This window comes from Eumetopias jubatus, unplaced genomic scaffold, assembly GCF_037043125.1.
Source record: "Eumetopias jubatus isolate StellerSeaLion01/CBP00866 unplaced genomic scaffold, mEumJub1_p1.0 scaffold_10, whole genome shotgun sequence".
NCBI classification, from domain to species: domain Eukaryota; kingdom Metazoa; phylum Chordata; class Mammalia; order Carnivora; family Otariidae; genus Eumetopias; species Eumetopias jubatus.
This window is the reverse complement of record NW_028274816.1, coordinates 87,011,234-87,038,129: the sequence shown is the minus strand read 5'-3', so window position 1 is coordinate 87,038,129 and position 26,896 is coordinate 87,011,234. Positions and strand designations below refer to the sequence as shown.

At 56.8% G+C, this 26,896-nt stretch overlaps 2 protein-coding genes across 3 annotated transcripts; one reads left to right on the top strand and one right to left on the bottom strand.

The window, feature by feature from the left end:
* Positions 1–12,072: 12,072 nt before the first annotated feature.
* Positions 12,073–15,633, bottom strand: USH1G (USH1 protein network component sans). Its single transcript, XM_028112330.1, has 2 exons — positions 15,470–15,633; positions 12,073–13,294 (listed from the first exon to the last, which is right to left on the bottom strand). The coding sequence occupies exons 1-2, from the start codon at positions 15,631–15,633 to the stop codon at positions 12,073–12,075; spliced, it is 1,386 nt and encodes a 461-aa protein (XP_027968131.1).
* Positions 15,634–17,189: 1,556 nt separating this feature from the next.
* On the top strand, positions 17,190–25,066 carry OTOP2 (otopetrin 2). Of its 2 annotated transcripts, none has more exons than XM_028112321.1 (6): positions 17,190–17,505; positions 18,254–18,390; positions 19,561–19,619; positions 20,085–20,218; positions 22,170–23,056; positions 24,896–25,066. In XM_028112321.1, exons 1-6 carry the CDS (start codon positions 17,190–17,192, stop codon positions 25,064–25,066), a joined length of 1,704 nt encoding a protein of 567 aa, XP_027968122.1. The 2 variants fall into 2 exon arrangements, with proteins under 2 accessions (XP_027968122.1, XP_087884281.1); XM_088028155.1 differs by having other exon boundaries at positions 22,167–23,056.
* The last annotated feature ends 1,830 nt before the right edge of the window (positions 25,067–26,896 follow it).

Sequence of the window (26,896 nt, the reverse complement as noted above, 5' to 3'; positions counted from 1 at the left end):
TTCCCACGTATTTCACTTGTGCCACCGATTTTATTGAGCACCTACTGTTTGCCGGGTGCTCCCACTCACGGTGTCTGTCCCTTGCTCTGACATCATCTACCAGCTAGCGTTAGACCCCCGTTGTCATGCGCTGCCTGTCAGTGGTCCCTCTCGTGCCCTGTGACCTAATCGTAGGATTCAGCATGTTTCTGGGTTATCTGCCTGCATTAGTCAAGATAAGTCACACTAGCTGCTGTAACAAACAGCCCCAAACATCTCAGCTGTAAACACAATGCAGGTTTATTTCTTGCTCACATGACAAACAGCTGGCCCTGCTCCAAGGGGTGACTTGGGGGTTCAGGCTCCTTCCATCTGGTGATGGGGTCATATGGAAAGAGCCTTATTACAGCTCTGAACACAGGCATGCCCTAGGGATACACTCAACAGAAATGCAAAGAAACGTGCAGAAATACTCATAGCCACGGTCCTCAAAAGAGGCAGACCCATAATGATGCCTGGGGGCTGGGGGTGGAAGAGAAAACATGAAAAGACAGTTTTAGCTCCAAGTCTGGAGGTGGTACGCGTCACTTCTGTCCGCATCCCACCTGCCAGAATTGGGGCATGCAGCCCCAACCTCAGCACAGGCAGACTCGGGGTCACTGCCTTCCTGTGCCCAGGGAGAGAGGGTCACATAAATAGCAGTCTCTGCCCACTGCCAATGCATGGTGGGCTTCCTGAGGGCACGCACCCCACATACAACTTCCTTATGTTTCCCTCAGCTTCCTCCATAACTTCCAACCCCGTCACCCGACACACACTCACACACATATCATGCCCAGCCACAGTGCCTTGTTTACCAGCTGATGGACAGACCAGTGTGAGTCAAACCAGGCTGCCTGATGGAGAAGGGGACAGGGCTTGGCAGGGACACGGGTCCTTCCTGTTCTTTAGACAACACCCATTCCCTGGGGCCTTACACAGTGTGGCACATAGTAGGTGTTCAGTAAACGTTGGGTGAATAAATGAATACGTGGATGAATGGAAAGATTAGGAAAATAGGCTTAGGAGAATGGAAGGAGGAGATAAAAGCTTAAAAAAAAAAACAATAGATGATGAAGAAGACACTGGTCCAAATTCAAGATGGGTGAGCCCTCCTCCCAGGCCCCAATGGATGGGGTGCCTGTGTACCTACTCAGGCACAAATTGTGTGTGTGTGTGTGTGTGTGTGTGTGTGTGTGTGAAGGGACGGTGTTAGATGATGCTGGGTTTGGCCTTCCTGGGACCTCTGGAGTTCCCCACCCTGGGGCAGTGATGATTCCTCCCTTCTGCAATCCACATCTTTATGTGCTGGGGTTCATTGGGGTTAATTATTATTGTGGTCGGGGTGGGGTGGGAAGGAGCCTTGCCCCAGCCCCAGGCCCTGGAAGGGGATCGTGAGAGTCAAGGATAGGTTTGGAGACCTGGAAGCCTGGTACTGAGAGGCTGGGGGACAAGGGGTAAATTAGAAAGTTACCTCCCACCAGCAATGTAACCATTCCTAGGCTCCACGCCTGGGTGGCCGGGCCTGTAAGCCTTCCTTGTCTTCCACCCATTCATGCTACCCCCCAAATCATCAAAGCCCAGTGAGGGCCGGCTCCAGGAGGCAAGTGGCATTATTCACTGGGGTGGGGCCGAGTGCTCTGGGGGAGAAGTGGCCGGGCCGTGGCTCAGATCCTGATCAGCTGAGAGAGGGACTGGCATCCCAAGCTCCCCTGGCTCCAGCAGGCAGGACCACATCGACGGGCCGTGTCAGCATCCGCCTCCCCTCCAAGGACCCTAGCTCTGGCCCGCCACAGCCACCTGCCGCGTGCCTCCCACCTTCTAGGCCACCAGCTGCTCTGCGGGGACGAAGCCAGGTTGGTGATGGCCCAGAGGGGCAGGTCAGGGAGTGAGACAGGTAAGGGAAAGGGGGCCGGCTTTGAGCTGGTGGGGATGCTGCTGAGGCTCCGAGGCTGTCAGCCCGTGCCCACCTGGCAGGAAAGGACACTGAGGCCCAGGCCACCTTTCCAAGTTGTAGAGCAAACTAGGTCCTTGAAAAGCCAAGGCTGGAGCTGTTAGCAACCCAGACTCCTGACCAGTGAGGTTTTCTAAGGGTCGCTTGGTCCCTCCTCCTGCATCAGTCCAGCACCACAGTCTGGTGTGTGTAAGTGACTCTGGGGTGTAGATTAGCCTGAAGGGTGTGTGTTGGACCTGGTGGGGCCAGTGCCAGGGCTGGAAGGGGAGTGAGGGCCACGGTTCTTGCAAGGTATAGAGGCAGCTGAGGACAGTATGTAGAGCGAGGCTCTGGACTCAGACACACCCATGGTCCCATTCTTGCTGTGTGAACTTAGGTGAGTTGCTTGACCTCTCTGAGCCTCAGGTTTCTGAAAAGGTGACTTGGAGTGGATGAGGGTGATACTACCCAGCTTGCTGGGATGCTGGAGAGAGGAATAAGATCATTTCTGTACTATGAATATCAACGGATCACCACAGGGCTAGTGCTCACAGTAGAAATCATCACTAAGCCATTCCTTGTGCTACTGTAATTATAACATTATTGTTATGCTGAATAGATATGATTTAAATCTAACAAATTTTGGTATCAATAACGATACTAATAAATGGTTTCCATTTCCAGCGAGAAAAGGGCCCAAACATGCTCACTCCCTCTGTTTCACTCTTCTCTTTGCCTTGCTTTCTGTGCGTGTGCTCGTGCGCGTGCGCACACACACACACAGGGGCTGGGGTTCAGGGGCATGATGCCTTCTCCAACTTCTGCTCTGCAAATACCGAACAGACTGTGCAGGAAGTGTGGGGACCATGGAAAGGGGAGTTTGGGACAATCCAACATGTCGGTTCTCAGGGCCTGGCAGATGCCCACTGAGCCCTCCCCATCCCCAGATTCCTGTCTCTCAGGACCCTGGGCTGGTCCTCCCCCTACTGGGTGTAGAGAACTGAAGTAAGCACTTAACATAGTTTATCTTCCCAACTGGCCTACTATGTGGGGTTTAATTATCTCCACTCACAGATGGAAACTCGGAGCCTTGGAAAGACAAATTAGTCTTCCCAGTGGGTGGCAGAGCTGTGCACCCCAGTTAGACACGCCGGCCCAGGGCAAGTTGCCCACCCAGGCCCTTCGGTAATCTGGCTGCCCAAAAAAGTAGATTTGCTTCTACCTGATCCCCTTCCTTCTGGGCCATTGATCCTTCTCCCCCTGCTGCCTACCCCGCAGAGTTCTGACCCCCAACAAACCAGTCACCCAGAGAGAGTTTGGAGAACACTTTGTGGGAACCCCCAATTCAGGGCAAGGGATGAGGTGAGGGGAGGTGGCGTGGGTGGCTGGAGCTTCAACCTTCCAGTCTAAAGGAGCTGGGGCCCTAAAATTAATAGATGGGAGAAGGAGTCTAAACACAGACTGTAGACAAAATTGTGGAGCCCTCTGTGAGTGTGTATGCACACACATGCACACACACGCATGTGCACGTGCCCTTCTTCTGGGAAACTTGGAGGCCCTGAAGCAAAGATAAATGAGCAAGACCTCAGAGACACACAAGCACACTCAGCTCTCAAATAAACACAACCTTCCAGGAGAGCTCTGGGTCCATGACACTCACCCTGTGCTTGCAGAGATCCACGTCAGTGGCATCACCCACATTACACACACGCACACCCGCACACACGCAGGCGCACGAAACGGAGAGCAGTCAGCAGTAGACCTAGAGGCTGAGCAGGATGGGGGTAGAGAGGAATGGAGGAAGAGAGGGAGGCGGCCTGTCCCGCCTGTCCCCCATCCCCCTCCCCTAGTCCTGCAGCTGAGCCCCTGCTCTGACCTGGGGAGCCCCTGAGCCACCCTTGTGCCAGGGGAGAACCTGGGGAGGTGGCTCAGTGAATGGGGTAGAAAGAGCCAGAGTTTGGGGTTTGAATCCCACGGCCCTGACACTTGTGCACTCAGCCGCTTAGAGAAACGACCTCACCTACTAAGTCCCGGTTTCCTTCCCTGCAAGGCAGGACAGTGATACCGTTCTCAAGGCTTTGCAGTGCCCGGTGTGTGAAAGTGCCAGACTTATGCTCTGAGAAGGCAGATGGCAGCGAGCAGCAGTGCAAATGCACCAGAATCAACACCCTGGTTTAGGCACTTCCTAGCAGGTCATTTGTCCTCCCGAACCTCAGTTGCCCCATCTGTAAAATGGGGCTAGTCAAGAATGCCTTCCAGCCTTTGCGACTTGAAGAGACAATGCCGTGAGGGTGCTGTGTGCTGTGACTCTGTGGGAAAGAAAGCCCCCAGCGGCAGAGATGGGGGGGTCAGGGCCCCCACTCGGCTGGCGGCTGCTGTTGCCCCCGCCCCCTCTCCCCCCAGAGAAAGCCCCTTCCCCCACCCACCAGGGCCCCACCGACTACTATTCAGGGTCCCACGAGTGTGCATATCCAGAGCGGGGAGAGGGTCCCACAGACTCCCCTGAGCCCATGGAATAAAGAAGCCAGAGCAAGAGAGGGTAAAACTGGGATTTATAACCTTAAAGGATTCCCAGGGCTCACCACACTGGCATGTCCCAAGGGCCTTTCTCTAAAGACCAGATTGGTGGCTCTGAATGGATTTTCCAGAAGTTTCCCCACCTCAGGCTCCAAACCTCATCAGACTTAGTCATTCAGCTATAGAAACCCGGGGAGCAGCTGGTCCAGAGTCAGACAGACAAGGAGTCAGGCCCTGTGTGCGCTCTTATAGGCTGTGTGACCCAAGCAACAACCTAGTGTTCTCGAGTCTCGGTTTTCTCCTCTGTCAAATGGGTTAATTGACCCCCTGTAATTATTAAATGAGGCTGTCATGAGAACACACAGAAATCACAGACATAAAGTGCTGACATACAGCAGGTGCTCAATAGATGCTCGCCATCATGATGAGACATGCCCACAGCTGGGAGCCAGCCTGTCTGGGTTTGAGCCCTAGCTCTACCTCCTCCAGCAGTGTGAGCTTGGGCATGTTTTACAAACATCTCTGTGCCTTGGTTTCCTCATTTGAAAACGAGGAATAACAACGGTGCCCAAGACCATGCGAGTAACACGTTGGAAACGATCGGGCCACACCAAGTGTTGCTACGGGGACTATCGATGGGAGGTGAGAGCTGGGGAGGTGCTGCATGCCTGCTGGGTACCAGCCAGGTCTCACACAATAACACCCTTAGGTGTGGGGTGAGGAGAGGAAGGGCTACAGGGTTCCGGTTCAACCCAAGACAGGGACGAGACTGAGGTGGGGACAGGGACAGGGAGCCTGAACTCATGGGGAGACAGATTGAGAGAAAGAAGCTAAAGGAAAACTGTTCCTCTCCTCACAACACTTCTGACACCAGATGGGGGTTCTTCCCACAGCAACAACCAATTCTCCAACTGTGGACACACCAACCGTCCTGTAATTTCATTCGGTTCTGAAGCTGACGACAGGGTGAGTGTCAGACTCCACAGGTCCCCGGACTCAGTCCCACAAACACACCCTCCCTTCTGACACCTCGGGTCCCCAGGCTACCTGCACTTCTGTCCAACTTGACCAAAAATTTGGGGGTTCCCTGAACCCGCTGCCTCAGCTTTGATAGTTTGCTAGAACAGCTCACAGAGCTGAGAAAATCACTTTACTTACATTTACCGGTTTATTGTAAAGCATATTATGATGGTTCCGTATTAACAGCCAGATGAGGAGATACACGGGGTCCAGAAGGGTCCCAAGTGCAGGAGCTTCTGTCCCGTGGAGTCAGGGGACACCGCCCTCTCAGAACATGGATGCATCCATCAACTCAGATGCTCTCTGAACCCCACAGTGTATGGGGTGCTTATGGAGGCTTCATTATGAAGGCATGATCAATAATTAACCCAATTTCCAGCCCCTCCACCTTCCCAAAGGATGCGGGGCACTGAAAGCTCCAAGCTTCTAGCCCAGGTGACCAATCCCCACACTGAGGCTGTCCGGGAGCCCACCCAGAGTCGCCTTGTTTGAACAAAAGATGTTCTTATCACCCAGGAACTTCTAAGGGACTCAGGAGCTCTGTGTCAGGAACTGGGAGCAGTTACCAAATATATATTTCTTATTATGTGACCAACAGCAGAAGAGTCTGAGGTCTAGAGAGACGAGGCAACAGAAAGAGAGGAGAGACGGAACAGGAGCCCCAGTGTTACAGGGAGAGATGGGGCAGAGACACAGAGACACGGGGAGACAGGCAGACTCTCTGGTCACTATTAAATGCTTCTGCAGGCTTGCTCCCATCTCGGCTGGCTTTTGCCCTCCCAAACAGCCCCCCAGTATCTTGCCCTGTGGCCCCACAAACCAACCTGCCCTCTCTCAGCCCAGCCCCTCCAGGCAGGTGGGTCAGCCCAGGTGCTTGGGCCACTGAAGTTGCCAGCCATGCCCCCACTCAGGCCACGCTGAGTCTGGCATCTGCCCAGGACCAGGCATGCCCAGATCAAGGGGGCCCAAGACCAAAGACAACCCCCACCAGAGGGTACAAGTACTTGGGAAGCCAATATGCCATGGTAAGGTATGCAGGCTTTGACAACCTGGAAATTTGTCTTTGAGGCCTGGTTTGTCCACCTCCTCGGCTCTGTGACCTTGGGCAATTTGCATCACTGCTCTGACCCTGTTTTCCCACCTGTGAAATGGAGATAATAAGCATAATATAGTCCTTGTTTTACAGGGTTGTGGCTTTAGTGTGAGGATTAGATGTATATAAAGTGTTGGCACCTTATAAGCTCTCAACATTAATAGTAAAAACATGAGAGCTTCCCTCTGGGGACAGGGTGGCCGAAGGGACCCAAGTTAAGGAATTAACTTTCTTTAATTTACTGGGACCGAAGGAATTTCACAAAACCTCTCTGATGGTCAATCTCTTCATCTTTGGAGTGGGGCTAAAACTCCTCACCTGCTTACCTCACAGGATTAGGGGAGAATTTTTGATAAACTCTACTGTTCAGACAGTAGCATAATGGGGCCAGGACAGTTGGCCTGTGATTACCCCTTCCAGGAAAGATGCCCAGCTCCTTGGGTACCCCAGGATTCCCTGGAGGCCCCCCCACTGGACAGTGGCGTGGCCCATCCTTGGCTAGCTGACCATTCCTTAGCCAATGGCTGGATCATCAATGCCCCCAGCTGGCGAGATGAAGATGCCTTCAAGTGCTGTCTCCAGGAGCTAGTGTGATTGGTGGGGTTGACATATGGGGGTCAGAAAAGTAGAACTGCTCCATGGAAGGACCTAGGTTTCACCTACTGGGTGGGCGGAGCCGCAAATGCGGTGAATACCTCACGGGCCTAAGGCCGCCAACAACCGTGATCATTACTAACTGATACATACTGAGTATCAGGCAGTTTGCTAAGTGCCTCATCATGCATTATCATTCCATGATCATTTCACCTCCTGATGATCCACGGGGTTAACACGCTTATCATAGGGAGTTAAAATCACCTATTTTATTTGAGAAAACGGACTCAGAGAGGCTGGGTAACTTACCCAAGGCTGCACAGCTGGAAAGGATCCAGAGCCAGTTTTGCTGCCCGGATCTGGCTGTCTGTCTCCTGAGTCCTGCCACCTCCCGTACAACCCAGGCTTATCTCAGAGAAGCTCATGCCCACAGGCATGCCCTGGGAGCACAGGGCTGTCACGATGCCCGGGACTGGTCAAGATGGAAGGCATCATGAGACCGAGTGCCACTATGCCCATTTGGCTGCTCTGTTATCTCCTGCCAGCCCCTGTCCTCTGGGCCTCAGTTACCTCATCTGTACAATGAGGTTGCACCACATACCCGGAGGCCCTTCTTGCCTCTGATTCATTCTGACATCCCCGTCTCCATCAAATTAGTAATCCCATTTATGACGTAACTTCAGAGCAGTCGAACTAAGGCTTCTTAACATGGGATCCCTGGACCCCTCGGAGTTCCAGGAGCTGCCTGGAACGAGCAGAATTGTGTGTGTGTGTGTGTGTGTGTGTGTGTGTGTGTGTGTGTGTGTGTGTGTGTGTGTGTGTGTGTGTGTGTGTGTCTGATGTGCATTTTTCCAGGGGAAGTGTCCATGTTATTACAGATTCTAATCCCTAAAGGTGAAGAGCCATTGATCACTCTAAACCTTTAGAATTGCCCTAAGCTCAGTCACAATTTTAAGGGAAATGGGTCGAGAAGGCTGAATCCCTACCATGTAAAATTCTTCCCTTCACTGTGTTTAAAGTCCCCTCAGACTTCCTGCAGCTGCACCTGCTCCTGTGCCCCAGGCTTCCACCCTCCGGCCACACTGACCCCTGGAGACCCCAGCCCCCAGTGCTTCCGATTAGTCTCTGCCTCTACGCTGAAGCTCCTCCTATCCGCTGTCTTGTTATTGGGTCCTCACCCCCATGTCCTTCCCCTGGAACCGCGGCGCCAGGACTGGTGGGTCTTTCCTGAGGTAGGTGCAGTGACCAGAATGGCCAGTAGGGGTCGCAGGGTGGACAACCCCGTCGAGCATCCGAGGACAGAATTCTGGCCCCTTCTCAGCCTGGGGGTGAGGAAAGTGTACCAGCAGTCAGGAGGCCTGTGTTCTGGGTCCGGATCTTCCCGCGGTAGGTCTCAGTTTTCCCATCTGTAAAGTGGAGGGAGATGACCTAGAACCCCAGAGGGTTGCTAAGCAACCTTTCTGCTGGGACATCCCCTGGACCTTTCTGATTGATGCTGGAGGGAGGGAGGGGTCTCGAACTCCCTTTAGCAGAAGCACTTGACCCAGCATCCTTAGGGAATGAAATAAAATGACTCAGGGGGCCCTTGGTTGAGCAAACAGAGGCCATTGTCCTCCAGCTTAAGGGGAAGCCTTACCTCCCGGGGAGAAAGGAGGGTTCTAAATAGGGCTGCCCCAAGAGCTGCCTGGGGTGGTGAGGGGAAATGGGGACCACACTGGTGGCCTCCCAGGATGGGCGGGGGCCTTGAGATGAGGGCTCATGGGGCCTGGGAGGTGGGTGGCAGCCTCCCTGGGTACAGTTTCTGCCCATGTCTGGAGAAGGCCAGGCAGGCCCCGGTGGGAAGGGAGAAAGTGTCCCCCTGCCCTCAGCAGCTGCAGGACCTGGGAACAGGGTTGGAGCCCAGATCCTCCTCACTCAGCTTCTGGCTCTCCTGGCCCGGTTCTTCTGAACGCTCCCTCTCCATCAGCTCCAAATTCTGGGCCGAGAAAGAGCAGGGTGAAGGCCCAGGGATGAGGGAAGGCCCTGCAGGGCTGCGTGAGGGGGGCATGCCCAACCATCCCTCCCTCGATCTCCTCCAGGGGGTCCATGAGGACCAAGCCCTCTTAGGTACAAAAAGACCTTCTCCCTCTCCCACCCCCAGGTGATTAAAGAATGAGACACAGGTGTGACAATGATACAGAACATTCTCTACAAAAGTTATAATGAGCCTGCGGGAGGGGTACTTTGTAGGGCAGTGGGAACCCCAGAGGCTGCCCCACCCCGCACTGGGAGAACCGGGAGGAGCCTGAGGCAGGACACAGACAGGGGACAGAAGAGAAAGGGCAGCACCTGGGGCTCTGAGAAAGTCGAGTCGGCACTTGGGGGTGGCCCCAGGCCCAGAGAACAGGGAAAACGACTGGGGTGGGCTCAGGGTGGCAGTGGCAGGCGGCCAAGCCCGCACGTGGGAACAGAAACCACCTCCACCATGGCCCCCACTCTGGGCACAGACACAGACGCCCCAGAGGGAGTCCCGTGGCATTTTCTGGGGACTCTCTAGTCCCCTGACCCAGCCAAGGGGGCCCAGGAAAGAGATGGGGGCTGTGGCAGTGCTCCCGGTGGGAGCCGCTTCCCAAGCTGAGGGTCAGGGACAGGGGTCCGCTGCTGACAGAGCAGGAAGGGCACACATGTGTGGGGGGTGCACACGCACACACGTGTGAGAGCACCCCTGAGTAGCTCTCCCACCGCCGTGACCTCAGGCTGATTGGAAAACCGAGGACACATGCCTCAGGACACATGTCTGAGGGCCCCCCGGGGCTGGCCTTTCCCCTGAGCTCACCACCCTCACAGAGCAGGGACGCGTGCTGAGCTCTCGCTGGTGCACTACCCCCGCAGAACCGTGCAGCTGCCCGGCCGCCTCCACACCTGGAGGCAAATCCACCAACCAGCCCTCAATACCGACACACATGCACAGAGCCCTGGGGACCCGGGGACAGTCAGCAGCTTAGATTATCCACGTCCTCAGGTTCTTCCACTGTCCATATCGCACGACTGGCCCACAAAGAGGCTAGACCCCCCCAGCCATGCCCAGGCTCTGCCTGTCTCTGGCCTGGGAGATGCTGAGGCAGTTGGCCGCTGCCTTTCTCCAGCCCAGAGCATGCCCACCAGGCCGAGGGGCCATAATACTGCAGCTCATTGCTCTAGCACCTTGCATCTATTGCCCTGACCCTCTGGGGTACCTGGAGGGACCGGGCTGGAGGCAGGGTGGAGGAGGGCATTGTGAAGAGGGCAGAATCAGGCTGGGCCCCACCACAAGGTGAGCTGGTAAGGGTGCCAGTCACCACCGCCCCCCACCCCAGCCTGGCACTCCACCTCCCCAGCATGGCCAGTAGGTGAAGGAGAAGGGGGCTGGCTGTGCTTGGGACAGGGTGGGGATTAAAGTCAGGACATTTGGCTGAAGAGTCTAGCCAGAAACCTCCTCTCTAGGGTGTATGGGGGGAGGGGAGGCAGCCCAAACTCTTCCCTTCACAAAAATGTAGGAAGTGAGCAAGTCTCCAGCCTGAGCACAACAGCAGGACCCTCGGAGGAGGGGTGGGGAGAGACAATGGCCCCGGGGACTGGCCATGCCCGCCCCTCGCGCTCCCATTCAGCTCTAATGAGCCTGTCATCTATTCCCTGGGGCCCCAGGGGTCCCCCGCCCTTCCTCTGGGGCTGGCTTCCCACGAATCCACAAGTCCTTGGGGGCCATTCAGATGGATGTGGCTCAAGGGCTCCAGGACCCCTTGCTGGTACCTCCAGGCTACACCTCTGCTGTGGAGTGTGGACAGGCTTTCAAAGGAGATGACCCACATGGTCTTTGCTCCCGGGGAGGGGTGGGGGGGCTTCAGGGCTGGCGACTGTGAGGACCTCATGGCCCCACGGTGGGTTGTGGCAACTTGCAATTCATTTTGGTCTGGAGAGAGGAGCGCTCTGTTATCTGTAGAGAAAGACACAGAAACAGACTTCAGGTAAGCGCCTTCAAGACATCATTTTAAACCAAGACCAGCCTTTTGAACAACTAACCCTGACAGGCTAATGGTCAGGGATGGGGCCACTGGCCAGGGGTTGTCCTCCCCATCCCCTGAACCCTAAACCAGACTGCCTCCCCACACCCACCCCTGCCCAGCCATGCAGGGTAAAGGTCATAGACACCAAAAGGAGGCGGCAGCATTTGCTGGGCTGGTGGGACGCCACGAGAAAGGGGTCGGGGCAGGGCCAGGCCACCAGTGCGGTAGCAGACTTGGGCTCCTCCTGACTGCTTCTGAATGTAACAACTGTCCTCCCATGGGAGTCAGCAGGCTCTGGAGCCTCACAGACCAGGGATCAAGCCCCAGGCTCTGCACCAAGCAGCAGCAGGACCTTGGGGTGAGCGGCTGGAACCCTCTGAGCCTCCACTTGCTCTCCTGGAAAATGGGGATGATATAGCCCCTGCATATGGAAGCTGGGGAGGACTCAGTAAGAGGGCACGAACAGGGGCATCTCTAGCACCCAGGAGATGGGAGGGCTCACGGCGTCCTGTCTGTGACTACTCTATTGTATGGCACTCTCCACACTGAGACACCCATTTGGGGGCATTTTGATATCTCCAAAATTGAGGTGCATTTTATTTTACATTAGCTATGATAAGAAGGCCTCCTGTCCTCATTAAATTGGCAGCTTCTTTTTCAGAATTGGGGGTAAACAAATTAAGCGGGACCTCTTGTTATTGATGGGGGCTTAGATATTACGAAATACAGAATTCCCCCCTACACACACACACACACACACACACACACACACACACACACACACACACACACTTCTTAAAAGGCAGATCCTCCCCCCATGGCTCCGGAAGGCTTTCCAGACCCCTATCTCCCCATCCCCCCAAGGCTCGGGGCACTCACAACTCAGTGTCCTCCAGGGCGGGTGGGCGCTCCAGCGCCCGCCTCCTCCTCCTCACGGCCCCCAGAAGCTTCTTGCGGGGCCCCAGGGGGACGCTGATGCTGCGGAGGTCAAGGTCGGAGCACAGCATCAGGGCCTCGAGGTCAATCTTCTCCTGCCGCAGGAGGGAGGCGAAGTCCTCCATGTGCAGGGAAGCCAGGAAGGCCTCCAGCGGGCTCGTCTCCGGCTCCAGGTCCTCATCCAGTCCCAAGTCCAGCTCGTCCCAGGGCAGCTCCTTCCCGCAGCTGCGGTCCTGCAGGCTGCTGGCACTGCCCAGGCTGTCGTCGTCCAGGCTGGGGGAGTTCTGCGGCCGGCCTCGCGGGGCGCCGCCGCCGTCCAGCGCCCCGTCCTCGCGGCCCAGCCCGAGCAGCCCGCTGCTCAAGTAGTTCCTGCGGAACACCATGGTGCCCAGGCCGGGGCGGGTAAACAGGGAGTCGTGGCCTGAGTCGGTGCTGACCTCCGAGTGGGCTGGCTCGGCCGCCAGCGTGGCACGGGAGACGCTGTCCTCGTCCGAGAGGAACATGTCCCGGAGCGGGGAGCGGCCCCACTCCTTGGGGTTGGCGTAGGTGCCCTGGCGCACGAACATCACGTCGCTGCCCAGCTGCAGGCCCGAGAGCGAGCGCACGCTCTTGCGGCCGTCCTCGGAGATCTTGAAGGTGCCCTCGCCGCCCTGCTTGCGCCGCTCCAGCTTCCGCTGGATCTTGGCCTTGCCCCTGGCCGTGCCGTGCAGCGTGGCCTGCGAGTAGGGCAGGTGGCTGCCCAGCGCCAGGTGCTGCAGCCGGCGACTCAGGGTGCTGGACGTGAGGCTGGAGAAGCTGAGCGCGTCCGAGCGCTCGGCCAGCTCGCGGCGGTAGCGCCGCTCCATGCGCTCGTGGTGCTTGCGCTGCATCTTGGCGCACTCGCGGATGCGCCGCTCCGCCTCTCGGAAGGCCTTGTCCTTCAGCTTGCCCACCAGCTTGGGGTTGAGGCTGCTCTGCTTGGCCGCGATGGAGTCCAGGTAGCGCACGCACTCCATGTGGCCCTTCATGGCGGCCATGTCCAGCGGCGTGTGGTAGTCGTTGTCCAGGCACCAGATGTTGGCCCCGAAGGACACCAGGAAGGAGAGGCAGTGCAGGTGGCCATTGGAAGCTGCCAGGTGCAGGGGCGTGTTGCCCCAGATGTCGCACTTGTCTGGGTCACCCCTGCAGGGAGGACACGCAAGGAGGGGTGATGAGCCAATACAATTTCGGCTGGGCAGACGGCACTGGCTGCAGGTGCTGCCCCACGGGCACACCGGCGGGACCCGAGGGCCTGAGACGTCTCCTCCGACTCCAGAAGATGCCAGACGGACCTGGGGAGGGGGCGAGGGGGCGGAGGCGGAAATGGCCCCAGACCTGCAGGGGGTGGGGCGACAGAAAAGGCGGGGCCAGGGCGGGGCCTTCCCCAAGAGAACTGATGGCTGGGAATCTCAGGGGATAAATATTTGATGCCCAGAGAGAAAGGAGTGAATTATTCATGGAGCCCAGCGGGGAGCTGGCCCAGAGAGGTGGTGGGCCAGGGCCGAGTCTGGGTCTCTAGGCAGGCGTGGTGGAGCGTGTGGCTGTGGGTGCAGGGGTCACCCTAAAAGAGGACACAAGAGAGTGGTGGGTGCGGAGCCTGAGCCCTGGGTGAGTGTGTGTGAGGGTGTGTGCCTGCGTGTCGGCAGGCAAGGCCACGTCTGCAGGGAGCAGGGCCAGGCCTGGCAAGGCTGCGTGTGAGAGGAGGTGTTGGGTCTTGGCCTGCGCTGGGAGGGGAGCGTGGGGGCAGCCAGGACCAAAGCGGAGGAGGAGGCAAGCTGGCAACCTGGGCCCAGCGGCGCTCCCTTCCCCAGGGCTGCCCCATCTTTGGGAGCTTTGTCAGGCAGGTTGGCATGTGCCTGCCCCGGGGGACCCACCCAGCACCCTCCAACACCCTCCACACCAGATTGTACCCCCTTGGGCATGCTCTGGCTGGCTCCTCCAAGCTCTCCCCTCCCACAGGGGCCTGGCCCAGCACCTCTGCCTCACACTAATGAGGCCACGAGGCCACCGCACAGGGCTGGAGGAAGAATCACCCCCTTGTCTCAACAGCTCCCCCCACAACCCCCTCCTCACTTCCCCTACTGGTCGCCAAGTTTTCCAGGACAATGTGGCAAGGAGCTGTTTGGCATCTGGCCCACACCCCATCCATCACCAACCCTAGCTCTCTGTATGAGTTGGGGGATTTGGTGCACCAGGAAGGCACTCTTCTCCCTTCTTCCCATGGCCCTCTCTGATGGGGGGCAGGATGGCAGGATCACTGCGTGCTCTTGGTGTGGGAAGGGGCCAGCCTGGGCTTCTCAGAATGTGGCTCAGCAGCCTGGTTTCAGGGGCTGCTCCCACCTGCTGCTGGCTTGAGGAGCAGCCTCAGAGGGAGGGTAAGGGCGTTCCCCACCCACCACATGTTCAGGCCACAGGCCAGCATCTGGCACCAGGGCCAGCTGGGCCCCTTTCCCTCCACCGTGATTTCCCAGGGCCTACGATGTTCCTGTGAACCCTCCTGGGGCATGTCTTCCACTCCTTTTCCCTGTCCAGCTGCCCAGGTGTCCAGTTCAACCAGTGACCTCTCTGTATAAAACTGTGGAGGCTGGCGAAGTTGTCCACAGTGTCATTCAGCCCCGGGAGCCCACATCAGCGGCCCTGGACCCTGAATTCCTTCATTGCTACATTCAAATCCCTTCCCTGGCCCTGACACCTGGACTCTAGGCCCACTCCTCCCCCCAGACAACTCCGAAAGGAGGCAGAGTGAGCCTGCTTTGGGGGAGGGGCACAGAGGGAGTTAATGAGGCGGCTGCACCCACTGACATTTGGTGTCGGGGACAGTGCCCATAAATTCCAAGAATGAGCTGGGAGAGAGCTGGGAGAGCCCTAGCCTGCGGGGAGATCAGCATCCCTCAGACCGCAGGCTGGGGAGTGGGCGCTAAGGAGCCTCTCCTCGAGAGGCCTGTGCCCCTTCTCTTCCCTCCCCACTCTTGCTTCCAGGTGCCGCCCCCCCCCCCCCCGGCCCGGGAGACCTCTCCCACCTTCCCCTCACTCTGCAGCCCCTCCTATAATCATGGTTCCCCAAATCCAGTCCCTCTCTTCCTAGCCCCACATCCAGGTCACAGATGTCACATGCCTCGAGTTGTGTCCCCCTCCCACAACTGCCAGGCTCCAGGGTCCCACCTTAGGGTCAGTCCCATAGAGAAGAGGGCAGCTCAGAGGAGAGAGGGGGAAGATACCCTGGAGTCTTGGGGAGTGTGTCTCAGGGGACCGGAGCGGCCTGAACACTCTCTTTGCCCTCCACTGGGGGGCTTAGGCAGGGACAGGGTGGGTACTCACCCTCGGCTCACGATGAGACGCAGCGACTCCAGGTTGCCATGGTAGGCAGCCCAGAGGGTGGGAGTCATGCCATCCTCATCCGGGGCGTTCAGCTCCTTCCTGGTGGCCTCTTTGAGGAGCTCCAGGTAGCCGTCCCGGGCCGCCCGGTGGTACTGGTCGTTCATGGTGCCTGACTTGAACCGGGTGGGCAGGGCGCGCGGGGAAATGCCCCCCGCGGGGGAGGGGCGGCGGAGTTAGGGCTGAGGCATGGGGTTGGGGGAGGGGGCCGAGCAGGGGCCGGGGCCGCCAGCCCCCGCTGCCGCAGACGGAGGTTGCGGAGCGCCACAGCCGCAGCTACTCGGACATCTGAGCCGCTCACCCCGGGAAGGGCGGGGGGTGGGGTGGGGGGAGGATCCCCCGCTGCCCAGGGAGCCGCCCGCGGGTTGCCCCTGGGTCCTAAACACCCTGCTCCCGAGCGCACAGGGGTGACACACGCGAGGCCCTGCCCTTGCTCCAAAAGTGGTGACCGCAGCGCCCCGCCCCATGAGGCCCAGTCTGGGGGACAGTACGGGGTCTGTCCTCACTGGATCCCCGGCTCTGCGGTTCCCGATGTCTCCACCCGTCGAAGGAAGGGGCCAAGGGCTGGGGAGGGGTGTCTGCGGGCAGTCTGGATCCCTAGGACCGTGGGCCTAGGACGAGTAGGAGGACTGACGCCCAGACAGCGAGGCGCACCGGGCAGCCCTGGCTGCCCCTCGCCCGCGCGAGGTCGGCGAGCCGCGGTCCAGCAGGGGGCGCTAGAAGACTGGACGCGGACTCCGCGCGCCGCAGGCGAACTTCCTACCCAAGCCCGACTTCGCAGCTTCCAGCGGAGCCGAAGACTGCGGGGAGGGATAGAGGAAGAAGGAACTTCGATCACTGTGAGGGTGTCGGGGAAAGGGGCACTGGGGTCCCGATCTTGGGGCAGCAACAGAGGAGCAGGAAGGTATAGGGTGCGCCGGGCCTGGAAGGACGTCGGGGTGCCTGCGGGCCTTTGGGAGTCTATTGAGCATCAGCACTAGGGGCTCTGGACGGCGGGGACCGCGGGGCTCAAAGGCGCGGTGGGCGCCGGGGGCGGGGTGCCCTCTGGGTGCCGCAGTGCATGGCTGCGCCCAAGCCTGGCCGCGCCAAGGTGACGGGACGGCGGGGGAGGGGGCGCCTCTTAACGGGTAAATATAAATCTTACCTTATCTGGCTCCCGCTCTCTGTTCCCTAAATTCAGCTCGGAGAAAAGATGGATCATGTGAGGGGGACTGAGAGATTTATGGAGCTGAGCTCCCGCGGCTGTAAATCACCCTGCCCTCGCCGGTATAAAGTGCCCGTCCAGCCCGGTGTGGGAGAGAGGAGACGCTCGCCGTCCCCTGACCCCCAGCTCAACGCGGGCTCCCGGCCCAGCCAGGTGGGTGCCCGGACTAGACGGTCGACGGACTGGGAAGTGGGGACGTTGGACGGGGTCCGACGGGGCTACCGCCGCTTCTTCTTCCCTCAGTCGTCGATCGATCGAGGGACCCGAAGTGTCGGCTTTTCTTTTCCCTTTCGCCAGCGCTTCCTCCACCACCCGCAGCCCCCACCCTCTGGTTGAGGAACTTCTCATTTCCTAAATCCAGGGATAAGATGGGGGAAGGAGAGCCCTCGGGGTTGACCTAGGGTCCTGTCCGCTTCTCCTCCACAGTGACCCGTCCAACCTCCCCCAGTCGCCCCTGCCATGTCCGAGGAGTCGGCCCCGGGCCCCAAAGAGAGCCCGCCAGCGGCGCCGCGGGCAGGCTCCCGCGAGGTGTGGAAGAAGGGCGGCCGTCTGCTGTCCGTGCTGCTGGCCGTGAACGTGCTGCTTCTCGCCTGCACGCTCATCAGTGGCGGCGCCTTCAACAAGGTAGCGGTGTATGACACCGACGTGTTCGCGCTGCTCACTACCATGATGCTGCTCGCCTCCCTCTGGATCCTCTTCTACCTCCTCCGGACCGTGCGCTGCCCCGACGCCGTCCCCTATCAGGACGCGCACGCCGGCCCCATCTGGCTCCGAGGTGCCAGGGGAGGTGGGGGGGGTGGGGAGGGGGCAGGAGAGGAGCCAGAGCCTGGGACTCTCAGAGGAATTGTGGAGTGCGTGTCAAGGTAGGGGGCTGAGAAATTCCTGGGGGACCAGATGTGGCTGAAGATGAGATGGGCTGCGGTTGAAAGAGAAGAGGAAGGGAAATAGTCTTGGAAGAAGAATGAAGTGAGGGATGGAGGGGAACTTCTTGGCTCTTCCTAAAGATTGAAAAGGAGTGGTCATGGGAGAGCCCTTTGATGGAGAGCAGAGAACAGATGACAGCTGCAACTGAAAGAGCCCACCTAGGGCCATTCTTCCCCCAATCCATGCAGCCCCAATGAGATAGGAGCTCAATAGGATATCCATCCATCCATCCACCCACTCAATCCTATACCCATCCTCCATCCACCCATTCATCTTTCAATCCATCCATTCACCCACCCACCTATCCATCCATCCATCAATCTATCCATCCATCCATCCATCCGTCCGTCCATCCATCCATCCATCCATCCATCCATCCATCCATCCATCCTTACAACCAGCCAGCCAGCCATTTATCCATCCTCTCACCCACCCCATTCATCTGTCCATTGATCCTCCCACCTACCCTATTCATCTCTTCATCCATCCACCCAACCATCCAACCAAACACCCATCTAGCCATCCATCCTCAGATCTATAAACCATCCTCAGATCTATAAACCATCCTCTCTGACCCATCCCCCACCCCTCATTCCCAGGTGGGCTGGTGCTGTTTGGGATCTGCACTCTTGTCATGGATGTCTTCAAGACTGGCTACTACTCCAGTTTCTTTGAGTGCCAGTCAGCCATCAAGATCCTGCACCCTCTCACCCAGGCTGTGTTTGTCATCGTCCAGGTGGGTGGGAGGAGTGTTCTTGACTGTGGTGGAAAGAAGCCAACACCTGGCATGAGGTCAGGAGATGTCTACTCTTCTACCCTGAGCAATCAAGTAAGGTGGGGATAGGACTGTAGCGTGGCTCACCATGAGTCCATACACCTGGAAGCACTTGATAATGAAGTAATATCCAAATGTGAGCTCCTACTTAGGTGCCCTGTGATTTCATTTCAACGCAAGCAGTGCCAGTATTAACATCTAAGATGTCTGAGTTGTGACAGCTGCCATGTTTCCTAGAACCTGGCTCGCCCTCCCTAGGTGCCTATAGAGGGCACCAATCTCAGCCCAGGGTCCTGCTGTGGGCATGGCCGGTTTGGCCTCAGCTACAGCCCATATGTTCTATATTTGTTCAGGAAATAGGTATCCTGTACCTGGGATTTTTCAAACAAGTTCAAGTGTATATAGTTTTATTTGTTGCATACATAAAATGCTGAAAGATCTTCTGATTGAGCTGAGGCAGGACTGGTCTTACATGGGACCACAACAGATCTCATCCCTGCACCATGACCAGAATGACTACATGTAGGGTTCCCTCTCCTGAAACATCACCCCTGCTGTGCAGATTTCCACAATTCAACACATTTATGACTTCAGTACCTATAATAGTTTTACCCTTTTTCAGTTTATGGATTTGAAGGATACTCAGGTAAAATGAAAATACAGACACCAACATCAACAAATACCCCGACAAGGATTTGTTGGCAACCAGGGAGGATTGCAGGACAAGAAAGGATGGGGTTGGGGCAGGGGATGTTGCCAAAGGAAGGCGAGAAGGCACCAGAGATTCTCTCTACTTTGGACAAGACACCAGCCTCAGGCTGGCCTCGCTCCCAGGAAAAAGTAACTAGACAGTAAAATCTCTACCTGAAGACAAAACAAAACAAAACAAAACACCGAGAGTTTACAGGTAACATTTTGCAAACTCTGAAAGAACAGAGAACTCTTTTATACAAATTGTTCCAGAGAAAGAGAGAAAGCTCCTGACTCATTTTGTAAAGCTAAAATAAACTTGGTAGGTTAGTATGGGGGCTCTTGAGGTGGAGGGAACATACTGCTGGGTTTGGACATAGGCACTCCAGAGTTTAGTCTGTCTGCAGAGTGAATGACCTCCCCCACTCTCTCCCAACACAGACTTACTTTCTCTGGGTCTCCTCTAAAGACTGCATTCACGTCCATCTGGATCTGACCCGGTGAGTGCTGGCTCCACAGCTCAACATCCATGCCCCGCTGGGGATGAGCTTTCCAACCTGGGGCCTGGGGCCTCTTTCTGCACCCTGCGTGGGGTTTCAGCCAAGGCCCCTTTGCTCTGTTAGCCTGATCCACCACTCTGTGCTGGGTTGTGTGTATGTGTGTGCCTACAACTCATACCTGTGTGTTTTGGTGCATGGGTTATATAGTGCACTAAATGTGCTTTCCTCTAGGAGAGGGAGCAGCAGTGGTCTGAGCCCCTGGACACCCCCTGGCCCTCTCTTGGGTGGCATCCTGGCCAGACTAAGTGTTCTTTCCAAACTCAGCCTCTCTATTCACACAGGGGCCTGACTGTTTTCTTGCTTCCCAACATCATCTCCCAGCATAGCTCCCCAGCTTTCTATCTCCCCAGGGACCCACGATGGGCCAGCATCTCACTGGCCTCTTTGCTCCCCCTCCCCCAACAGGTGTGGTCTCATGTTCACCCTCACCACCAACCTGGCCATCTGGATGGCAGCCGTAGTGGACGAGTCCGTGCACCAGACCCACTCCTATGATAGTTCCCACAGCAACGCTAGCCACCTTCGCCTCACTCCTGACCGTGAGTGTCCACTCCAGATTAAACCTGGGCCAGGGACTTCCAGGCCTTAGCCTGGGTGGGGTGCTTGTCTCCCTTCCCCTCACGAGAGAGGAGAGCCTCCTCCTGCCCCAGGCTCTGCCTCTGAAGAAGTATAGATGTAGGTGACACCAGAAGGAGGGTGTCAGGGGCATCTTCTCTTTCTGGAGGATGCAGCCTTGGCCTCACTGTTCAGGTCTCCAACCCACCAAAGAAGGGATTTGCGCTCCAGAATGAAAGGGTGAGGGTGATCAAAGTGAAGGGCAGAAAAGGGAGGCAGAATAGCTCAATGGGGGAAGCATGGGACAGAGTCTGTCAAGGAGAAGGTAGAAATAATCATCACAATGACAATATTGACAATTTACTGAGCTCCATGTGTCAGGTGCTATGCTAAGTGTCCTAAACACTCTACCTTACTTAACCCTCACAACTTCCCAATGAGATGGGTACTATTTTTTTTTTTTTAAGAGAAAGAGAGAGAGAGCAGGAGAGGGGAGGGGGCGCAGAGGGAGGAAGAGAATCTTAAGCAGAGTCCTCACTGAGCCCAGAGCCTGACGCAGGGCTTGATCTCACAACCCTGAGATCATGACCTGATCCGAAATCAAGAGTCAGAGGCTTAATCAGTTGAGCCCCGAGATGAGAAACTAAGGCATAAAAGGTTAAATAGAGCTTGAAATTGGGACAACTACTGTTGAGATCCGTCTTTGCTCTGAACCACTCTCCTATACTGAAGAAGAATAGGATCCACAGGCCCCCTGGTCCTAGTTCTCTGGACTTCTGTAGGGCCCCCCCAACTAACCAGGACCAGATTAGATGACTAAGTCCATCTGGATTTTGCCTGAAGACACACACACTCCCAGTATGGAAGGGTCCAGGAACAGAAAGCATGGAGCAGGAGACCCCAGCCCAGCAGGACTGATAAAGGGCCACGTTGCACATACAGAGGGTTCCTGAGGATGGTTAAAACCAACCCGGAGGGGGTGCCTGGGTGGCTCAGTCGGTTAAGTGTTGGACTCTTGATTTTGGCTCAGGTCATGATCTCAGGGTCATGAGATTGAGCCCTGCATTGGGCTCTGAGCTGGGTGGACGTGGAGCCTGCTTAAGATTCTCTCTTCCTCTCCCTCTGCCTCTCCCCCTGCGCACACGCATGCTCTCTCTCTCTCTCTCTCTAAAACAAAACAAAACCAAAAAAAACAACCTGGAGAGGTGGCCAACTTAACATGCTGGGGCCCTGGGGTGCCGAGAGGCGTACTAAGAAGGTACCTGCCCTGGGGTTGTGAGCCTGGTCAATAGATCTGCCATTGCAAGCCACTTTACCTCAGTGAGCCTCAGTTTCTGCATCTGCAAAACCAGTGGAAATAGTTCTGGGGATCCAAAGAGATGTTTGCCAAGATCCAAGGCATTCTATAAAGCGCACTCTGGACACAGGACAAAATTCCTATAGGTGTGTTGCAATCCAAAATGATGGGGGCGGGGTCACAGGAGACACCTGGCCAAAGCAGTTCACATTCTGGACTGAGTCAGATGCCAGGGAGAGCTGTGAGGAAGCGTGAACTCTCGGGGTTCCCAAGAGGGGCACCATCTATCAGGAACTTTGCCTATCTTGGGAAGCCAGGGGTGGTTACTGGTTGGGAAGGATTGGAAATGTCTGCCTGCAGGAACAGAATGGGATGAAGTGGTCAGAATCTGCAGTTCCGATTTTTGTTTACTGAGCACTGGCTGTTTCCTGATGTGTCCCAGCCTCTGGCACATAGCAGGTGCTCAGTAAATACTTGTGGAATGAATGCGCGCCGGGCCCTGGGTAGGCATTTCGGGACATGGTGGTGAATATGGCAGACAGTGATTCCACCCTAACAAAAGTCACAGTCGAGAGGTGAGGTTCTTCTCCAGGAAGGTGGGAGGGAGGTCCAGCTCTCTGCCTCTCTCCCCACAGCAGAGCGAGCGGGCAGCTCGGTGGGAGGAGACTGTTCCTGCAACACAGCCATCTGCCAGATCTTCCAGCAGGGCTACTTCTACCTGTATCCCTTCAACATTGAGTATAGCCTGTTTGCTTCCACCATGCTGTATGTCATGTGGAAGAATGTGGGCAGGCTGCTGGCCTCCTCCACACATGGCCACGGCCACGGCCACGGCCACACGCCGTCCCGGGTCAGCCTCTTCCGGGAGACCCTTTTCGCTGGCCCGATCCTGGGCCTGATGCTCTTTGTGGTGGGGCTGGCCGTCTTCATCATCTATGAGGTCCAAGTGAGTGGGGAGGGGGGCCGCACCCAGCAGGCCCTGGTCATCTACTACAGCTTCAACATCATCTGTCTGGGGCTTATGACCTTGGTCAGCCTGAGCGGCTCAATCATCTACCGTTTTGATCGCCGGGCCATGGATCACCATAAGAACCCCACTCGAACCCTGGATGTGGCACTGCTGGTGGGTGCTGCCCTGGGCCAGTATGCTATCTCCTACTACTCTCTCGTAGCCGTGGTGGTGGGCACACCCAGGGACCTACTGGGGGGGCTCAACCTAGCCCACGCTCTGCTCATGATCGCCCAGCACACCTTCCAGAATGTGTTCATCATCGAGAGCCTCCACCGGGGACCACCCGGGGCTGAACCTCATGATACCACCCCCAAAGAGTCCTGCCATGGCCTTACCTTTGCCAACCTGGATGCCCTCCACACCTTGCCTGCCTGCCCACCCACTCCCAGGCTGGTTGGCACCAACCCAGTGGGCCCTCAGGAAACAATGGCTATCATCTTGGCCCCCAGGGGCCACTGGAGACGCCGGTGCCTGAAGGACATTTCTCTGTTTCTCCTGCTCTGCAATGTCATTGTAAGTAACTGGGGGTTGCGGGGGGGCGGGGGGGGCGGGGGGCAGAGATGGGAATGGCCTGAGGGGAAGAGAAGGCCAAGCCAGGATGCTCTTTCAGGTTTAGTCACTTGGCCTTCTCTGTCTTGCCCCCAGGCCACTTGAGAAGCCTACAGCTCTCCAGGAGAGAAGCAGGTTCAGAGAGGGTCAAATGCAGCCCCTGGGCAAACAGCATCTCAGGGCACAGAGAAAGAATGAAATCCCAGCCTTCTGGCATCTAGGCTGCAGATGGAACCGGAGGGGTCCCAGGGAATGCTGACATGGGGGCTGGGCGGAAGTGAGAGGGAGCTGTGAAGTGAGGTAGAAGGAGGGTGCCCTTGCCCCTAGGTGGAAGGTGTGACTGCTCCTGGGAACTTGTGACCAGCCTGCTTCTCAGAATAATTGGAGCAGCATCAGGAAGTAGCAGAGACCAGCATAAGTGTGAGCACTCTTAGCAGAGTGCTGCAGTGGGCTGGCCTGGAAGGGGGCGTTCACAACAGCGCCCCCTCCCTTCTAATTCAGCAGAACCGCTTACTAAGAGAAATTCAGTATGTTAGCAACAGACTTCGCCCCAGGACAGACACACTCCCCATGAAGACACGCACCCCAGTAAAGGAATACCCCTCATGTGGCTACAACCCAATAGAGAAACGCTCAACTGTAGATAAAATCCTCAGGGGAGAAATGTCTAATATGTAATCATGGACCCATGTGAGTACATCCCAAATAAAGAACACAGCTCTACTGAAGTTTCACTCAATATAAAAATGGCCCCTTTCAGCTATAACCTCCAACAGAAAAATATCCCTAATATACAAACAAACACCCTTAATGTGGGTCTATCCCAATGTAGAGCACGTCTCCAGAGTGATTCCAGCCCAGTGCACGCTACGTAAAATACACCAACAGCCCTTACTTGGGTGCATTCTTAGTGTGTTCCCACTGTGAATATTGCCCAACCTGCAGGTAATCTTTAAAAAAAAAAAAAAAGTGATCATCAATCTCTGACCTCCTTATATCTTGGGCCAGCTTGGGAGCCTGTCCCCAGCCTGGCCCCACCCTCACCTCCCCCACCCCAACCCCCACCCAGAGCCCCTCCTGCAGGCTGGGAGCCACCTTGTGGGAGGATGTTTTTGCTCCAGGTATCTGTTCCTGGGTCACCTCTAGGAGCATCATCTCCAACTCCATTTCATAGGACAGAAACAGGCTCAGAAAGGAGCCGTGTGTGCCCAAGGACACAGTTAACTGGGGTTGGGGAGGGTGGGGCTGGCCTAGAAGCCATTGTTCTTTGCCTCATACCCCACACCTGAACCGTCTGAGCTCCAGCCAGAGATGAAGCAGGATTCCATCATTAACATCCTCCGAGACCTGGGAAAGGAGCGGAGCTGGAGAACAGAGCTTATAGAGGGTGGTGGTGGGGTACACTTCTGGCTGGATCCCGACACCCCTGCCCTGATTTGCCTGTCTGATTCTACCACCACCCTGCACACCTCTCTCCTGGAGAGCTGCTGATTTAGCCGTTTGTACCAAATTCTCACATCATCTATCTTCCGCTCCTCCCCATCTGACAAATGAGCCATAATAACAGGGTAGAAGAAGTGATTGCAGGGGGAACCTTAGCCTGGGGGTGGGCGAGTTCAGTTTGGCACATTTTCTGAGCTCCTTAGTGAATGCCAAACCCTGTCCTAGATTCTGAGGTTCCCCACTCACCACCCCAGAGGGCTGGGACGCCCCCATCTTCTCACCCCCCCAGCAAAGCCCACAGCAATGACCTGCAAGTGGCCAGTCCCGGCCCGGTCCTGACGCGCCCCTGTCTCCCCACAGCTGTGGATCATGCCTGCCTTCGGAGCCCGCCCTCACTTCAGCAACACTGTGGAGGTGGACTTCTATGGCTACTCGCTCTGGGCAGCCATCGTCAATATCTGCCTGCCCTTCGGCATCTTCTACCGTATGCATGCTGTCTCCAGCCTGCTGGAGGTCTACGTGTTGTCCTGAAGCCCCCCACAGAGACACGTAGGGGTGCGGCTCGCCTCATGTACCCACTCAGAGACCCCCAGGAAAGAACCCCAGGCTGGCAGTCCCTGTGCCACATTACCCACCATTCTCCACCCCCCACCCCCACCCCAGGGGGGGGGGGCCCCAGGGTAGAATTTGCACCAAATTTATTTTTCCAGGATGAATTTTTACATCACAATCAGAACATACCCACCCACCCCAGCATGATCCTGGAGTATGGAGTGACCAGGGAGGGGGAGACCTATCCCTACAGTATCCAGGACAAGGCAAGATCTGGAAGTGTCCACGGCTCTGGCACCACCCCTGATCCCAGCCCTGAAACCTGGCCAGGACTGCTGCCTGGAGCTGGAACCACCTGCAGTTCACCCCCCCACCCCCCACTTCTTATCTCAGCTGCCCCATCTGAGACGATTGCAGGAGAGGATCTTGGGGGTCAGAGCTGGAAGTAACCCTGGAGATTTTCAGGTCTTAAGTTTTTCAGTGGGTGAGCCAAAGCTGAGTTACAGATGGTTACAGACCAGTTAGTACCTAGGTGGCTGGGAGGGGCTGGACAGAGTACGCAGGCTGCCATCTTCCTTTTCTCCTTACCCTCAAATGACAAATACATTTGTTTGTGTGTTCCATGAAGCATGAAAGGTTAGGAAAGACTGCCCTAGCCCAACTACCATTTTACAAAGGAAACTGAGGCCCGGAGAGGTAAAGTGACTTGCCCAAGGTCACAGAGCTAAAGAGAGCCAGAGCCTTTCTACTAAGAATAATAATTTTCGAACAGCAGAACTTCTTTTTCTTTAAATAAAATATTTCAGGAACCCAAGTTTATAATGGAAACAGGACTGTTCTAGTTTAAGAGGTATTGGGGGGCACCGAACCTTACTTCAGGGGGCCTCCTCTTACCCACCACCCCCACTCCCTGGGGGTCCCCGAGGCAAAGCCCTGGGGCTTCTAATCCAGGAAAGGCATGAGAAGGATTTAGCAGGGAGAGAACCTGAGAAAGCCAAGCAGAGATTCAAGAGGAGGCCCTGCCAACTAGAAGAGGAGGAAGCATCCGTGGCCAGCCACAGTCAGGTGAAGGGGGGACAGGCTAGAGTGGGGGTCGGGGTGGGGGCTGGGGTGGGAGAGGTGGGAGGAGCAGCACCTGGAGCACTGGGGACTTGAGAGGAAGACGCACCTGGACCCTGCCAGCAGAATGGGGGGGGGCAGGTCTCAGAGGCTGTGCGAAGAGTGAAGAGGGCCAGAGGGGGCGACTTCCCTCCCTACCCGCCTCCTGTCCCGTCAGAACGAGGTCTCTTCAGCCCCAAGTTCACGTTCGATTTAGGGAGAGAGAGTGGAGTGGCGAGGTTGCTGCAAGACCGCGCCTCTCCCGGGTGCTGGGTGGGGTACGAGAAAAGAAGACACCAGAGCTGGGCGGGGAGGGTGTCCAGTCTGTTCCCTGCTTGGCCACCAAAGGAGAGTGTGGCCTGAACCCCTTCGCTGCGGCTTAAGGACGTTGCACCCCTCCCCACCAGGGAGGCGGGCGGTCGCGGGCCCTCTGACCCTGAGGCTGCGAGCCTGCACCGCCTCCCGCCTAGCCGCCTCGCTATTGGCTGCACGGTCCGGGCTGGAGCCCCTGGCCGGGTAATTAACGAAGGATTAATGAGATCCCCAGAGTCAACAGAAAAATCGATAGGCCGAGGAACCCGAGCAGCGGCTGCGCAGTCCCGCGAGGAAAGGGCGTCGGGGGTATCCGGGCGGGTGCAGGGGCCTCACCTGGACTGACGATCGGCGCTGCGCTGGCAGTCGGTGGTCAGCCGGCCGCGATACCCGCCCAGG

What these genes read in the sequence shown, in the direction of transcription:
- USH1G (XM_028112330.1), bottom strand. Translation starts at nt 15,633, where the DNA reads ATGAACGACCAGTACCACCGGGCGGCCCGGGACGGCTACCTGGAGCTC. An exon ending in CGTCTCATCGTGAGCCGAGG is followed by an intron (nt 13,295 to 15,469) that starts GTGAGTACCCAC and finishes TCCTCCCTGCAG; the next exon opens with GGGTGACCCAGACAAGTGCG.
- OTOP2 (XM_088028155.1), top strand. Translation starts at nt 17,190, where the DNA reads ATGTCCGAGGAGTCGGCCCCGGGCCCCAAAGAGAGCCCGCCAGCGGCG. An exon ending in CTGTGTTTGTCATCGTCCAG is followed by an intron (nt 18,391 to 19,560) that starts GTGGGTGGGAGG and finishes CTCCCAACACAG; the next exon opens with ACTTACTTTCTCTGGGTCTC. An exon ending in CCTTCGCCTCACTCCTGACC is followed by an intron (nt 20,219 to 22,166) that starts GTGAGTGTCCAC and finishes CTCTCCCCACAG; the next exon opens with CAGAGCGAGCGGGCAGCTCG.